The following is a 16,809-nucleotide window of genomic DNA, read 5'->3' on the forward strand; positions in this document are numbered from 1 at the left end:
GGAATAAATATGCTTAGGGAGAAAGAGCCTGAAGTTCCACTGAGGTTGCCCTAGTGTTATCAATTAAAAAGGCTAATAATGTAGGAGTTTTTATATTTAAAAAAAATATATATATATATATAAACATAACAGTAATTCATGAAACAAAGATTTAGCAAAAGTAGCACAGATAAAAGCAGATATATATTCAAATGAGATATGGAATCTTCTGCATTCATATACATGTAACTAAGATGGAGGTCTTACTATACCAACTTACTGTCTTACTATACTAACAATAAAATGACTGCCTAGTCTATCTGCTGTACCATGTAGATCTCATTAGCTGTGGTGGAATAAAAAGTAGGTAAGACCTCTAAACCCAAAGAAAGCTCAAGATACATCCTAACAGGAAACAAAGATGATGTCAGAGGTAATACGGTTTAACTAAATAATGCTTCCCATGTTGTATAGTCCCAGTAACAACAGAGAAAATATTGTTTCCTCTCCAGAGTAGATATGGAGATGAAAAAGTTTCTTTATCTTTTGGTCATTTTTTTTGTTCAGTCAAATATTTGGGAGGTGAATATTCACATTCCAAAATACTGTATATATTAAAAGAAAGAAGAAACAACACTGTTTATAAAATTAACACTCTCACAAATTTCTGTTGTTCAGGCTATCAAAAAAAAAAAACACCTGCTCTGCCCCTACTCAGTAACAAACCTTAAAGGATTAACATTTATACTTTAGGTATAAAATGCTGAATAGACCTAGGCTATCATTTAGATCTAAATAAACACCCAGACATCAAAGTTTCCTAGAGCCCAAACATGCTTTTGGTGACACAGTTACACCTCAGAAATACTAAATCCGTCCATTTAACTGGAAGTAGCTCTGTTTATCATTTGCAGAAGTAGACTTGCTTCCTCTATCAATAAGGAGTCTAGCACCAAAAATAATTTCATGTCAATGCATCTCACCTGTGCTCTTTGTTTCTCACGTATCTTGACTTCTTTTTCAATTAGTTTTTGCCTCTGGCTAGTTTCTTCTTCCAATCTTTTTTCCAGTTGCTCTCTGCGGCGTTTCTCTTCTTCCAGAGCACGTTTTTTAGCTTCCATCTCCCGCTCCTAAACACCACAGCACACGAAGGGCAATTGTGTGTGAAACTATAGTTGATACGTAATTTCTAGCTAGGACTAAATCTCTTTTTGCCTCTTTGGCAGGCAGAAATATGTATGCAGCACAGAGGACTGAGAATTGTAATCAGAACTGCAAATACTACCACTCTACAAACGAAGGTTCTTCATAAGTAACTCTCATAGTAGTTGTAGGAGCAATGCTGATTAGCTTCTGATGGGATTTTGCCCTCAACTCACCCACTGAAATAGCAGTCACCACATATGGGCTCCAAGATGTACCATGAGAGTGAAACCAGACCAAACTCTGGAGGGAGAGGCAAATTCTTAAGTCTCAATTAGATGTAAACTATTTAGGGTCCAATACAGCATTTAGGAGGTTATTACCTAACTTACATGCCCACTCTTATTTTTACTCATAAAATTATGTTTTACCCTGGATTCAAGCAGCCTAGTCTTTTCAGCATGTGCTTGTTTCAGAAGTCTCTCCATCTCTTCTATTCTTGCAACATTTGAAGTGCTAGCACTGTACAAAACAAACAAAAAACAATGAAACAGTTATTTAAAAGAATACTTGATATTTAAAGCCACATTTTATAGTCCCGCATTAGACAGTTTAAGAGTGGAGTTGATATTGTTCCGATCCAATTCAGTGCAGTAGCCTCATGTCATAAAAATGAGGCAAAATACATGATACACTTAACATATATACTTGCCATGCAGAGTTGTGAAAAATTCAGACTCGGGTACCTAAAAATGCATCTTATCAATCCCCTATGATCCATCATCATCTCTCAGATAACAGAGTATGGAGGCAGTTACCATGTCCTAGCAGAACACACCACTGATTCTGAGAGGTGGCATAAGTAGTCATCTAAATACACCATTTAGGCCTTTCTGGCCATAGACCATCTCTGTTTAGATGGAGGATTTAAGGAGGATTAAGAAGCATCTGTAAAAAACATTCATTCAGTCACAGAGCAGCGTCAAATAATGCCTACTAGTTAAAATAACTGGCAAGCCAAGGAAACCAGTAATGACATAGAGTGATAGATCCTGGCCCCCCACAACGCAGCTGTCACACCACTGCCTTTTTGGCTCTATTTTGCAACAGAAGGGTACTCGGATGACACTTCTTCACTTTCAGCTAGCTATCAGAGGTGGTGTCATTTCTGCATCTTGGACCCAAACACTCTGCAGTGACAAGTATCTCATTCTCATGGTGGGGGGCAGAGCAGAGGGATCCTAACATGTAGTTGATAAACAGGTTTACAGTGCACTATACAGACCTACTGTGTTTCTGGCTGCATTTGATGGGAGATTTCTCAAAAAAATCTTTTTTTAGAGATTTACTGTACCCACTGCTGTACAATGCTCCAACTTAACGTAATAATCAATTTGTTCCTTTAAGCAAACTTACACGTGCCTCAAAGTGTGATAGACACCTGGTGTGGATAACATCTTTTATGCCCTTTGCCCTTCGCAGCGATGTTTTGCTTCTAGTATAGGCATCTTAATCTTTAAGGATTTGACAACACTCTTGTAATTACTAATCCAGACAAGCCCATAACGAAGGGGTGATTTTCTGCCTCATACGATCTGTCAGAATTTTAATCTGTTGAGTACACTCCCACATGCCTTGGCAGATACTCATTACATAATACGGAGGTCACTCTTCGTACGTTCTGAGAAGGTGCTACCACCTCACCCCTAGTTTCCATAACAAGATACCTAACTGGGAGAGGAAGTATTCTCTTAAGATACTCTGCTAACACTCCAGTTATTATTGAAAAGCTCTGCCAAATTGCATTCTTCCTCTTGCAAAGGGCATTTGCTGTCTGGTGCCTGATAGGCAGCCAACAAGCAATACCACATTTCTTGCTTCCAATACAGTTTCTTTGTTTCATCTCAATTTAACAGTCATTTCAACTGAGGTATTTTCATGCTATTTTATTTTTCATCTCACACTGTTGAGGAAGAGAAGTTACGCTGTACTACCATTACTGATGCCACTGGACAACACGAGGAAATTGAATGGGTTCAAATGTTCAGGGCAGAGAGAAACTTGGCCTAGGATTATTCTGAAAATACTAACTGATCACTCAAGTGGAAGTTGGTGTTAGGTGACAGGTTTATTCCTGCTACTCAATAGCACACAGACCAACTGTGAAGGGAGGGTGGCAGAATGGAAGTAGTTCAAGCGTGTGTCCTGGGCAAGGGAAAAAAAAACAAGCAAGACCAACAACGCTAGCTTTCTGAATATGCCTCTGATGGTCTACAAGACTGGGAGTTTTGTCAGAAGTATGAAGTTCTCAGAAGACATTTCTCTGTCTGATAATGAGGATGTGTATTGTTAGACAATACAGTAAAATACAAAATACCTCCCTTAACCCAAGCGGCAGAGGAAGTATAATCCTTCTGAAACCTAAGCTGTAAAAAAGCTTGTTGTCTCTGAAAATAAATGAGGCCACTGACTTGGATACCTAAGCCTAAGTTTGGCTAAAGTATGTTTACCTGATGTGCCTAGAAAACTGGGGTCAAAAAACTTCCATAAATGCAATAGGGCCATACTTAAGTCATTTGAGCAACCTGGAAGTTGGTTAATTGCAGTAGGTTTTCCCATATAAAACCAGTTAATACTTCAGCTTAGTTAAATTCTTTCATCCTTGATTTGCTTAGCACTGCAGAGATGAGTTAACTGATGAGATAGCCTGTGTCCAGCTATCAGAAACTAGCTATGTATCTAAAACGAAACTACTCAGAACCTGAGTCCTAATGTTTTATACTTTAACTAACAAACAAATAAAAACTGACAGTCCCATACCAACGCCACTGGTATTTTCTAAAATCCTTGACATTGCAGCGATAAACACTACAAGAGGAAATTAGAGGACTGGTAACCTGTTACAGGAAACAGATGTTGAATAAAACACAACATGCTACCCAAAAAAGCTGTCCTTGCATTCAACAAGAGGTTCTTAATCCCTTAATCATGCTGTATTTAATTATCAGCCTCTGCTAATGCTTGTGAACCTACTGGGGCAGGACTATGCAGAGAAGTGAAATCACCATTATTAAAACCAGATTGTCAGTTGAAAATTGTTTGCACACAATTTTAAGACTTTGCTGGATTTTTTTTTTTTTTTTTTTAAACAGGTCACTGATGTTTGTTTTAATTGTAGTTTGAGCTGACAGTCTCTGAAGAGAAGAAGAGCAGCTGAGGGCTCTAAGCCTTTTAGAATCATCTCTTCATTTCTACTGACCCAGAAAAGGGAGGGGAAAGGGCAAAAAGGACTGCCAGAGGACTCCTAAGCATTTCAGCATTAAGTATCAGCATTATTTCAGCATTAAGCATAAGCATTAGGTACCTAGCAAGTTAACATGCTGGACATACAGAATGAATGCACTTAATCACCAGCAGGTATCTTAAGAGACATTTTGTATCACAGGAAACCTGTAACAACTAGGGAAGGAAGCTCAGGAATTATCCCACTCTGAAAAGAGCATCATAATTTCAGTTCAGGACTGAGGATTTCTATGTGGCCTTCAGCATACCATTTAGCCTCTCCATATTTTTATTTTCCATCTTTATTTAAACAGATGAGATGATAGTCAAACATGATGATGAAGTGCTACACAAAATACTATATATTATACCTGTCTAATGATCTTACATTTTCTTAACCATTTAGCAGCATTTACATTACCATAGCGTCAACATTCACATGTTCCCTTTGTTGTTATAACCCTACAACCATTACAACATCAGAAATGAAGGTTATTTACCTGGAAATGTTATCTGGTGAACATGCTGATATGCTTGTCTCCATACTGTCAGAACTGTCCAAGCTTAATGTATCAAAGGCATGGTCCTTGTAGCTACGATCTGGGTAATGGAAGCTATTCAAATACACGTTAGATTCGGATGCTGTTCTGCTGTAGAATTCAGGAGATTTCTGCCTTTGGTTTTCACATATACGTTGATGATTATACCCTACGGAGTACAGAGGAAACATCTATTTTACACAGAAATTCTGTGACTTGAGCATAATGTGTTAACAGCATGAGCATTTTGATTACCAGCTCAGACTTAACTGCTCTGTGACCATGGTACTAGAAAATTAATTTAATAAATGAATCATAACTGAACACCTTTAAATACCTGTTTTATCTATGATGGACACAAATATATGCATATTAGTATGACTGCCTTTTCACATATATTATTGTACATGTATTATGAAAATTTAACACACACAAATTAGACCTATTGCCAAAAGTACCATAGCTGAATTCAGGAATCTAAGAGAATAATTAAACAAAACACAACAGTGCTGATTATCAGAGGTCTCAAGTACTTGTTTGGTTGTTTTTACTGAACACGGATTATTTCTTGTCTGTTTGAGGAACACTGGCTTTCAGTAAAGTGCAGGCTGAGCTTGCCTGATGAAGAGGAGAGTATAAAAGACAGTTGGCGTTTTAATTGCTGAAGTTATTGTACAACACATTTTAAGGTTTGTTTAATCTATGTGATTATGAATGCAGCTTCACTGCTTGTCTTTTCCTTGAATCCATGCAAGAAGTGACACTTCCTCACAGCTTTGATGCTCAGTCACATTTATAATACTCTCTCCACAATCCTGACCCAAAATGTGAACTGGTGGCAAAGTTGGAGACTACAGCAACTGTTATACTAAATGAAAATCTCCCTTTCAGACGGGAAACCAGACATTTAAGATAATACACAAACATGGGAAAAGTATTGACAAACATACCAAGTTCACACAAAATTTTGACTAGACACCATCAAGACACTGTTGTTAGGAAGACTCACTAGAAGTGGGAATACACTCCTGCCTTATTCTCTACCTGCATTTATATGGCTACTGTCTGATATTTTCTTGGATATGTCAGAGTCAGGAGAATTTCATTTCAGGGAGTCAACTACTGCAGCTCTACCTTAGAAAGGCTATACTATTCTCCAAAAGGTGTATGAAAAGCATGACTAAGGCTGCATAATTAGAGCATATTATTAAGGATCAAGCCCTCCAAGCATCTCCAAGGCAGATAAATTGTTTCCTCTCCCCTCCATTTCACTTCCCTCTGCACAATACAAAGACTTCTTTGTAGACAATTAATGCTGGTTTCCAAGGAACTAATAAAATCATACTTGCCATTTGAGAGAACACTACATTTCAATAAAAGTTCAATTGCTCTGATTAGTAAAGGAGACAAAAAGGATACAGATGCACTTCAGCATTTACAGATAATAGCATCACACAACACAGATGTTACTGATTTACATGTGCAGTCTGTTTTCTTCCCTTTATTATGGCAAATGCTGCTGTTATTGTAGATAAAAAATTACCTTTCATACTCGAACCTTTGGAATGACTAATTGCTCCTGCGAAATGGTTTTCAATTATTCATTATGGAAAAAGAGAAAAAATAAATTACTGAAAGAAACTGCATTTAAATGAATGTTTTTCTATGGAGCCCTTTGCAAAAGCTGGGCTACTCAGAAATGTTAGTTTCATATCTTGTACTTGACTGAAAAATAAACCCATCTAAAAGGTACAGAGGAATTTTTACGAAAGGAAAGGAAGTTTTACGAATACTTTCCAAAAGGAAAGTCAACTTTTTATGAAGATAAAGAACGCATTTTTAAGTAAAACATTTGTCAGTTAAATTTATGCAATCATGCAAATGTAACTAAACACTGCAAGGCATGTCTCTCTCTATGTATATTACAGCAGTTTGGCTGCAAAATTACGTGCATTTGCAGAAGCAAAGCATAATGCGATGCTCTCATTTGCTCCTCGTGCCTTAGGCAACAGGCAGTTCACAGCTCAGGATCGGCTGTATACCGACACCAAGATGCCTCTCAAGCAACACATTTCCATTCCCAATTCACACATCACACAGGGAAAATCAATTTGTTAAAGTATTATTAATTGCTCAGGTACCTATTCACAGCACATGCAATTATAAAAAATTAAACTCCTTGTAAGATCCACTAAAAGTTTCCCACAAGCCAACAACACAAGTCTAAGCTAATACAGGAGCTAAAATGTTTCCCACTGCATTGGTTTGTATTCTCTTTTGTAAAATAAACTTAACTGTTAACAGACAGACTGTTCAGCAAAATATTACAATATCCATAAAGCCACAGCATCCAAAAAATCCAAAGGAGTTGTCACAGAATCCCCAAAAACACAAATATATCACCACGAAATTATAGAGAGGTCAGAGTTATAGGTGAAAAGTTGTTATTAAAAGCAGCACTGTCAAGTACGTCAAGAACCAGTACTTCATAAAAAAAAAAAAGTCTTGGTATAACATTTTCTTTAATTTCCATTCTTACTTTTTTTTTCTTGAACGTAGAAATTAACATGTCAAAATACATTTTTTTGTATGAAAACATGCCAAACTAGAAAGCCCATGTCTACTTTGTCATTGTCACCCACAGATCTGCAAAGACTTCCAAATTTACTGCTCTACTTGTTTGGCTATGAGCAAAGAAGCAAAAAAATAGGCCCGCACAAAGCTGCAGCTCTGCAGTTATTAGCACTAACCAGAAATTTTGTTGTGACAGTTTGACAGCAGGAACAAGAATTTTTGAAGTACTATCATTATTTTACAATTTTTTTTTAAAAGTCCGAGATTTCAGAAACTACTTGACAGTGCTGATGAAATCAGTACTTTTGCCAAAAAACAATGACAGATGCAGCCAGGTAAAGAGATGTTTTCATACCTTTTCTAGCTTTTCCTGAGTTTTATAAGAGAGTAAAAAGAAAAAGAAAAGCAAACCACTTTGAAAAGCTTATAGTTGGTCTTCAGATATATATGTTGCCCTCAGCACGCTGTTTTTCTGTACAGCTTAAGAAGCATACGATTAATCATCTTGTTGGTACCTAACATCTCTGTCTCAACAGTACTGTTCCCTGAATTGTGGCTTGTCTTACACTGTAGCTCTCAGCTAGCCATCCCCTCCCTTGTGGGGGCTAGCCCACAGTCCAAGGGGCCCCCCTCCTACCTCTCCTTGCACAGGCTCCTCGTACCCAGCACCCCATGGGAACCTCTTGGGCCAGTTTTCATCTGCGCAGACTGGTCTCTAGATTGTATCAAACGTTTTTTAAATTCTGTTGTTTTTTTTTTTTTTGCCCTTAGTTTGCTTAGAAAGGCTTCTCCACAGGAGCTGAATCTATAAATACAGTTCTTCAAAAACACCTCTTGAATGGTTGCTGAGAAATACTTTTTCCATTAATATTTATATCAAAGATGTCTCCTCTTAAGAGCAACTTATGAAATGCTTAACTCAGGCAATGATTACTGACAGCCACTATTCATGTCTTTCAAGGAAGGTTTATGAAAGTGTTTCCTGCTGGGTCTCTACTGGATTTGGTCTAAAATTTATTCATAGACATTTCTAGCTCCTGCACAAAGAAATCCATGTTTGAACTCAAGTGGCTGTTCTTCGTTTCCTGACTTCATTTTTAACTCTGATTTTTTTGTCTCAGACTTTTATATTTACCTTCTTGGACAAAAATGAGAAAAAGGCGGAGAAAGCAAATGGAGGAAAACTCGAACTGTTATTAATTTAGTAATTCTCACATAACACTTCTAAACTAGTTGGGCAACCACTTCCTCCAAGAACTGCTGAAGACTCTTTCTTCAGATTTATACAAACACAGCAAAAATGTCCGGCCTAGAAGTCGACTCAACACTTTTAAGCCCTGAGGAATGTGCTGAGCCCCTACCACTGCTTCAGGAGCGCATCATCCTCTTTGTCCAGCAGTCCCCGTGACCGCGTTGCGGCCTGTGCTCTGAAGGGACTAGGATGTGACTAGCCGCCTGACCGTGACATCCATCTTATTCTGGGTTCTGCACTATAACGGGATGCCCACAGAAAGAGTGGTGCAGAGACTTCTGTGACATGTTACTGAGACTAAGGAGCTTTCCCCAGCCCAGAACCACAGTGCTTTAACAAGAGAAAGCAGTTACACTCTTCAAGTTCCTCCGACACAAGTAAATTCAGGACCCTCTACTGTTGAGCACAAAGGGGATAAGCCCTTTGTTAATTACTTAGAGGCAGTCAAACCACAAACGGTCCTTGTATTCCAGTATCCTTCGTGTTTTGACTTTCTCTGTGTAAACTCTGTGAGAGTTCAAATAAAGCTCCTGTCAGCAACGTTATTTCCCTTACACAAAGCTGATGTGTCAGAACAGGCTGTCTAGAACCAGTCACTTTTCTAGTACAAATTACTCCCCTAAGGCTCTCTTCATAATTCACTATTTCCATTCAAACTGTTGGATCATATAAAGAATAATCATCTTCTAGTATGCCAGGCAAAAAAAACCTGCCTATATTCATATAATTTTCTGAGTTGGTGACAAACAGAACATAAAAATCAATTGACCCTTTTTAAAAACGTCTTTGCCTGTATTAAATTTGTTAACACTTCATAATTATGTTTTAGGTCACACATACTCTTCTACAATCATATTATAGAAACAGTTCCATTTTAACACACATTTCTTGCCATCACAATTTAGCCCGGCTGCCCTTATTGATTTTCAAACTGGAAGTGCTTCCTGCACAATAGCATAATGATGAGTCTCAATGTACTTGCTGGCTATTCCACCCATGTAAATGCATTACATCAAAGAAGCTTTCCACGCTGAGTAAGAAGCTCCTTTTGTAGTGCATCTGAAATATGTCAAGCTAAGTTAGCCACAATACAGTAGGTTTGTGGAGAGCCTGCTGCACAAATAAAGAACAAAAAGAACACATCACAACCGGAGCAGTTCTACGAAGCAAATATAGTAAGTCATGAACACTTCTAAACAAGTTCGTTCCATCAATGCATTTAGTCATCCTGGTGCATATGGATGACTTCAGCCGTGCTTTTTGACTTTTAATACCTGCTGTCTCTGACAAGTCCTATACAAACAGGATGGATCCTGTCTCAGCTCAAGCTTAGTCAGTAATATATAAGGTCCTCTTGCACTGACTTTTGTGACGATGCAGATACCAGAAAGAAAAGAAACTGACAGATGGCACTAAGGAGCAATTCTTTTTGAAGATAGGACAGTAACGAATAAATGATTTTGTTAAAGCAGAAATTAAGTGTATCACTTCAAGCAGACAAACAGCAGCCACAGAATCTCATAGTTTATGAGATCATGTTTCAAAGATCAAGTAACTTTTGCATCCAGAACCCTTGTATTCCTATTCCAAGAGTCCACCTATTTACTCAACGTGAAACTCATGTTGAAACACTATGAAACACTATATACTCAACATGAAACATCTTTCCTATGTTGTAGCCCAAATATTTAAAATATTTGAGACGGGTTACAACACTGCAGTTCTAAGTCATGATATTAAATGCATGTCTCGGGAATTACTTAGTCCAATCAAAAATATATGCCTCTGAAAAAAATATTTTGAGATTGCACCATGAAAAGATTTGGGGGGGGGTAAAGGGTGGGGAGGGTGCAACATGTAATATCTTTAATATCTTGCTTCAAAATCACTCAGGTTATGCATTTAACCCAATGTGTATTTTTCAATGTACTTTTAGTGTTTAATGAGGTATATTTGATAACCATGTACTTCAACGCTACATGCATGCCTATGCCATAATCTTAGTATCTTATTTTACCTATACCTGCAAATGGCATTTAGAGCTTATTTTTCTTCACCAAGGAGGAAATTTTTATTTGACAGCCCTGTAGACTATAGCAACACCAGTTTCAGAGTTATTTTCTGAAAGAACAAATGTTGACTTTTAATAGAAATTAATCAAATAAAAAAAGGTCTTACCTTTGTGCATTCTTCTTGATTCTGACTCTTTGGTCATGGTTGCCAAGCAGTGAGGAAGCACACTGCCACAGCTGTTGCTCTGTCCTAATGGTAAATGTCCCTGTAGGAAATTTGTAAATATTTGCTTAAAACTATACTTTTAATACTTTTTGTATTTTTTTTTTTGTATTAGCAACTAATGATAAAATAACTTGATTTGTCATCAATATCATTGTGACGTCAATCAACCACAGGTATTTTGGTTGTGCGGAGTCTCTATTAAATGAAAATATTTGCAAAGGACTATCTCCACCTTGCTGCTGTTTGTTGATATACCATGTCACAAATAAGGAGTATCGTCACTTTATATATAACCTTATCCTTACCATCTAGAGGCCTTAGGTAGAAAGGAAAACAATCTGTTGAGCCTCTAGAATCAAGTTAAACTAACCTGTAAACAAAATTATTGAGATATACTAATCATAAATGTGTGATTACTATTACAGCACCACATTTTCAGAGGGCAACATAAAGGCTGGAAGCATGGAAGGTTTCACATATTTTCCTACACGCTAATAAACATGGATTTCTTTCAAAGCCAACATCAGGTGTGAATTTGAGTGAAGGATTACATAACACTACAATAGAGTAGCAGGTAACCTTACCATTAAACATAGTTTTATATAAACTTAAACATAGTTTTATATAAAAATTGGAAGGCTATTAATAGCATGCCACTACGCACTTTAGATGTAACGCTTCGTCCAAGAGTAGCGCTGTTGAAGTGTGGTGATACAGTCGGAGCTGTTTTCTTGCGAGGCAAAGTATCACTCATGTACATGCATTCCCTGTGCTGCTTCTTTCGCTCTTCCAGATTTCTGAAATGCTTCAAACGGAATTTTTTAAACGGTTTTGACAAAAAGAATTGACCTACTTGCTCAGCTATGATCTATACAGAATACAGTGAAGGCAATAATCTCGGTACTTCATGGGACAGAATGAAATCTTACAGTACCTCCTGCTTCACAGTATTACATAGGATTTCTATAAATACCATAATAAAAAGCATGTTAAGAAAATGCATCAAATTCATGTATACTTTGTGTATGTGTCCCTGTACCTAAATTATTTTTCTTAAAACTCAAGTCTAGTGTACAAGTAGAATTCAATTAAAAGAGGAAAAACATGCATTTACAAGTTAATCTAATGAACTGGTGACAAAACAATATAGCTTTTGAGAGGCATTGTTCAAACACGTAGGAAAAAATAATTTAAGATTTCAAATGAAGCCACTTGAACTTTATTGTTGCAAGTCTTCTGACAATTACAATGGCTTCTAAATATTAACATTTGCCTCTGGATTATTCATTTAAGGAGAATTTTTGCGTATTATCGTTCTATAATGCATTGTGTTTATTTTTAAATGAGCAGTGTTCTTAACTATTACACTCAGCAATAAGATCTACCATGTCACTCTAAAAACTCTGCATGTAAATCAACTTCATGGCCACCATAACAACAAATAAATCCCAAGTTATCAGCTTTGAGTCTGTTACCTGTTGTTGCCTGCGGTGTTTCTTAGCTGGCAGAGGAGGAGGTGTATCAGATAAAGGAATAGGATCTACATGAGTAGCCATGACCGCAGGCCAATGGACTGATGGAAGTTGAGCAATAGAGCGAGGAGAAAGAGAGTGAGGAAATACAAATCCAGAACAGAGAGGTGATCTTAGCTTTATAGAAAAAAGAGAAATTACACACAGAGTTTTCTTTTTGGAATTGCTCAAAAGATACGGCACATACAAGCTGCAGTTTTAGCACTGTGTTTGTTGGAGCATTTAGCAGGAAAGGAAATTTGTTGTATTGGAGCTCTTAAGGCATATCTAACTACAAGAAGCAGCACAGAAATGCCAAATTTTAAACTAGTTGCTGCCTCCTTGCCACACAAAGGTAGGTGTGTTTACATTCATAAGATTATTCCATTCTTTTAAAAGTGGATTTATTACAAATTTGCTATGGTCATTACAAATTCAAAAACATCACAAAGAATGAGAAAAAGGAAGAGTAAACTAGAGACAGACTGGACAGACTCTGTGGAATAGCTAACATAAGTAGAAGCTACCCATCTCCCCCAGATATTCAAGATATATTACTTCTATCACCTCACAGGAAGAAAAAGTTATAAAACATACAAAATGAACACCTAAGCACCTCTGAATGAGTAATTAAATGTGTCCACAGACCGTTTCTCCACAGGTGCATTACATTACAGCATTTGACAGGCAAAGATTGTCACTTATTGCTGCTTGGGTCATAATGATTCAGGTTTTTTGGCCTCTGAAGTCCCATCTACACAATTTCAACTGGACCGTTTCTTCAGCTTTATTATTAAACCATTATCTGACTTGGTAACTGGCAGATGAGAGTTTGCCTTTGGGACAATTTGTTACACGTTGAATGACAAAATAAATAAATGAGTAAATAAAAATCAGCCATGAAAGAACAATGCAAACAAAGGGAAATGTCTCCCAAACAAACCTCTTTATTTTGTGGCTGGCTCGTCAGCACAGCCGTGGAAGGCTCAGTGGAAACTGCGTCAGCATCTGTGGGGGGCTGAGTGGAAGGGGATATATTCGTGGAATTGCCATACAGCTCACTAATTTCACTTACACTGATATAGCCCTAAAAGGAGGAATTCAGAAGTTAAAAGAAGCAAAAGCCAAAAGACGTGCAAGAGTATTAATGTATCTAGTACGATGAAAGTTAGTTTCGAGCGATACAGCCAGATATTTGTTACCATTGAAATACTTCATCATAAATAAAGCAAAATTATCATCAGGCTTTTCAAATGTTGAATATTTGGATTCTGGAAACTGTTCTTCATTTAATTCCGAATACATTTATGTGATCAAAAGGCAAATGTACATTAAATGACCAGGAGGTTTCAATAAAATGTAAATACCCCTCAGAAATTGTTATGCAGCCCTTTCTTGGGAAAGCAAATGTACCAGCATGTTGACATGTCAGTATGTATGACAATTCACATATTTCTTCTTTTCAAAAATGCATAAGTTCAGCAATGATTATGGAAGGCAGGTTGAAAAAAAATACAAGTCTTTTTATCTATCAGTAAAATTTTAAATTTATTTAATCATTCTGGAAAATTAACTATCATACAGTGAATACTGCACTCTAGAAATAGGAGATAAATCTCAATTCAGGCACCATTTTATGAACTACTAAATGAGAAGGAAGATGAGTAAACTACTCATATTCCCCCCTAAAAACATGTGGCCATATTACAGTAAAACTGAATCCAGTATGAATAAATGTAAACCCTGCTTAGCCATACTGTAGCACCAGTATATTGGTCACCAGAACTTGGCAAATCTGTGAATGCAATATTGCGTTATTTTTTATAGATGATAAAAGCACTTTCACCACTATATGAAAAAATAGTCAACTCAAACTCACAATTCCAATGAGGATTCCCACTGTGGTTAAAAAACAAAAAACAACAACAATATAATAGCAAATGACTTCATAGTGGTTAGCTCAGGCCTTATTATTAAATTACAGAAACTGTTTAAAGTCAGACTAGAAATCCAATTCATTTTGTCAACACTGAACTTTTAAATAGCATTGATTTTTTTCCTTTCTTATTTAAGTATTGGGATAAGCGTCCTGCTGTTCCTTCTTTCATTTACGTTACAGTAAGTCCTAATTGATTTCACTGAAGTGAACAGAATGACACTGCTTGATAATCCACTTCAATAAAAAAGAGTGTCAGGTTCACTTAATGTAGTTGCATTTTGAAAAATCTGTAATTAAACAAACCATTACGTGGATATGAAGATAAAATCAGAGATAGTGCCCACTTTCTAGTGAGAAAACAATCAGATCCATCATAGAAGAACAAAAATGAGGCTTGGACTTGCCAAATGTCCTGGTGGGAGATGAGATGTCCAGATCAGAGTGCAACCTAGGACACTGCAAGTGCAAGCATCTGCAACACGGCTCGCGGTGAGGAAGGATGCTCAACCCCACTGGCATGTTTTGCAGACCATCCTGGTTCACCAGGAGCTTCGAGGCCAAATAAGCAAGATCACATTTCCTAGGTGCTAGGAGGATGCATGGTTGCTTTAGACTTCAAGAGCCCAACTTCCCACTGTGACACCTACATCATTAGATGGGGCAGACCGTGTTCTGGGCTTCAATACAAACAGATTGACTGAGTCCAGTCAGACCTCTTAAGCAGAAGCTAATGAAGCATCCATGGACACCTACCTGTCTGCCTATTTGAAACACTAGTTTTTCTGCTTCTCCTACTGTGACAACAATGAATCTCCAAATTGCAGATAAACAAGTCAAACCAAGAGGATAAACATGAGAACTTAATGCCAATATTTTATGTGCTGACTGAATCTTTGTAATAGGCTATGGCTTACCTTACACTGACCTTGTTCACAGATCTCGAGTGAGAGGCTTAACGAAGTATCCTCCAAGCTATGAAGTCTTGACAGGGGCAGGTAAACTCTAAGCCTCAACAGGTATTACCCAAACTAACTCAAATTTTCAGCAAAAATATTTGGCACCTTTATTCTAACTATTCACAATAATTATGTAAATAGCTCAATAGGTTTCTTACAACCACAATAGCTTCAGGTCTTTAATTCAATGCTTTTTTAAAAGATCAAAACATACACTTAGGCATTTCTGAAGAGCCTTAAAATAAAAAGGGGAAAAATAAAAAGGTGGAAAGGCCTCTTTGTAAAATCTACAGTTCTAAAAGACGACTAAAACATGTTAGTACTTGAACAGAGTTATTCCTGGACCTCATTCTTCTTCATTTCAATGAGGTTTAATTGTCTATTTGAGAAAATTAGATACTCCACACACCCACACATAAAAACGATTGTTTTTCCAGGGCAAGAGTTTAAAGCGATACCAGTCACATCTGGGAAAATGTCAGAGCAGCTATTTTTGTTCTGCCATGCATTTAGACTTTTATGAATAGCTTTACTAAGTCATTTCATCATCTCCAAAAAAAGCTATATGAATAGGACTTGACTAAAAACTAAAGTGCTTTTGCATGAAGAGTTATTAAAAGATACTTACAGTAAAGTAAAAAGCAACAAAACTATTTACCTCTTTTAGACTATTGGGACTTACAGGAAATCCCTTTCCTCCAGAAAGCATGGAATATTTCTTTTCCAGATTACAGAGATTCTCTTTTTCCTGTTAATAACAAACAGAGTTTACATTAAATACCAACAGCAATGTAGTGAAAATAAATGCTAGCGATTTTCTCAAAATCATAAAGAAACATGCTGGATTGAAGGCTAGAAGCTGCAAAGCTGAGCTCCAACTTCATTCATTACAGCAGAACCAAACAAAAAATGGAGGTACAGAACAAAAAGCTAGTGAAAGATTTTGTTGAATATTGAATAATCACAACCAAAGAAAAAGGTCCTCCTCCAGCACTCTGAAAACGCTGATTCGTCTTAATGGACTGAAGTTGATTTTCCTCATGGTTAACAAGAAAACAAACTAGACATGAAAGGTTCATGCCAGCTTCTTATTAACCAGATATCAACTGATATAAGTAGTTCATCTTCTAGTCCAGTACAAGCTATTACAAGTCAAAAATCAGAGCTCTTTGTGCTGAGTTTCAGAAATCCTTTGCTGTGTTCTCTGCAAGGATTACATCTCAGAATCTTAAGAGTACATGCCAGGTTTTGTTTACTGGGTCTTCCACTTAATTTTAGGACACAAGGTCCAAGTAGACTTTAGCACAAGGACCAAGGAGACTTTTAGCTTTCATGTCCTCAGTGGTCCTCAGGAAGTTCAGTAAGCACTCAGAAGCACAGGCTTCTTCTAGCTTCA

General features: G+C 37.1%; 1 protein-coding gene across 7 annotated transcripts in view; it reads right to left on the minus strand.

Annotated features, from left to right (window-relative positions):
- Positions 1-16,809, minus strand: part of PHLDB2 (pleckstrin homology like domain family B member 2) — an 80,292-nt gene that overhangs the window by 7,900 nt on the left and 55,583 nt on the right. For 5 of the 7 annotated variants that reach the window (XM_080575746.1, XM_080575743.1, XM_080575745.1 and 2 more), the window contains 7 exons: positions 16,072-16,161; positions 13,462-13,605; positions 11,672-11,812; positions 10,948-11,047; positions 4,905-5,112; positions 1,554-1,644; positions 963-1,109 (listed from right to left, as the gene is read on the minus strand). In XM_080575746.1, coding sequence (XP_080431872.1) covers positions 963-1,109; positions 1,554-1,644; positions 4,905-5,112; positions 10,948-11,047; positions 11,672-11,812; positions 13,462-13,605; positions 16,072-16,161 — 921 coding nt within the window. The remainder of the gene's footprint in view (positions 1-962; positions 1,110-1,553; positions 1,645-4,904; positions 5,113-10,947; positions 11,048-11,671; positions 11,813-13,461; positions 13,606-16,071; positions 16,162-16,809) is intronic. The other 2 variants (XM_080575748.1, XM_080575747.1) reach the window with 1 other exon arrangement.

Source organism: Anser brachyrhynchus (genome assembly GCF_964034855.1).
Source record: "Anser brachyrhynchus genome assembly, chromosome: 1".
Classification (NCBI taxonomy): Eukaryota; Metazoa; Chordata; class Aves; order Anseriformes; family Anatidae; genus Anser; species Anser brachyrhynchus.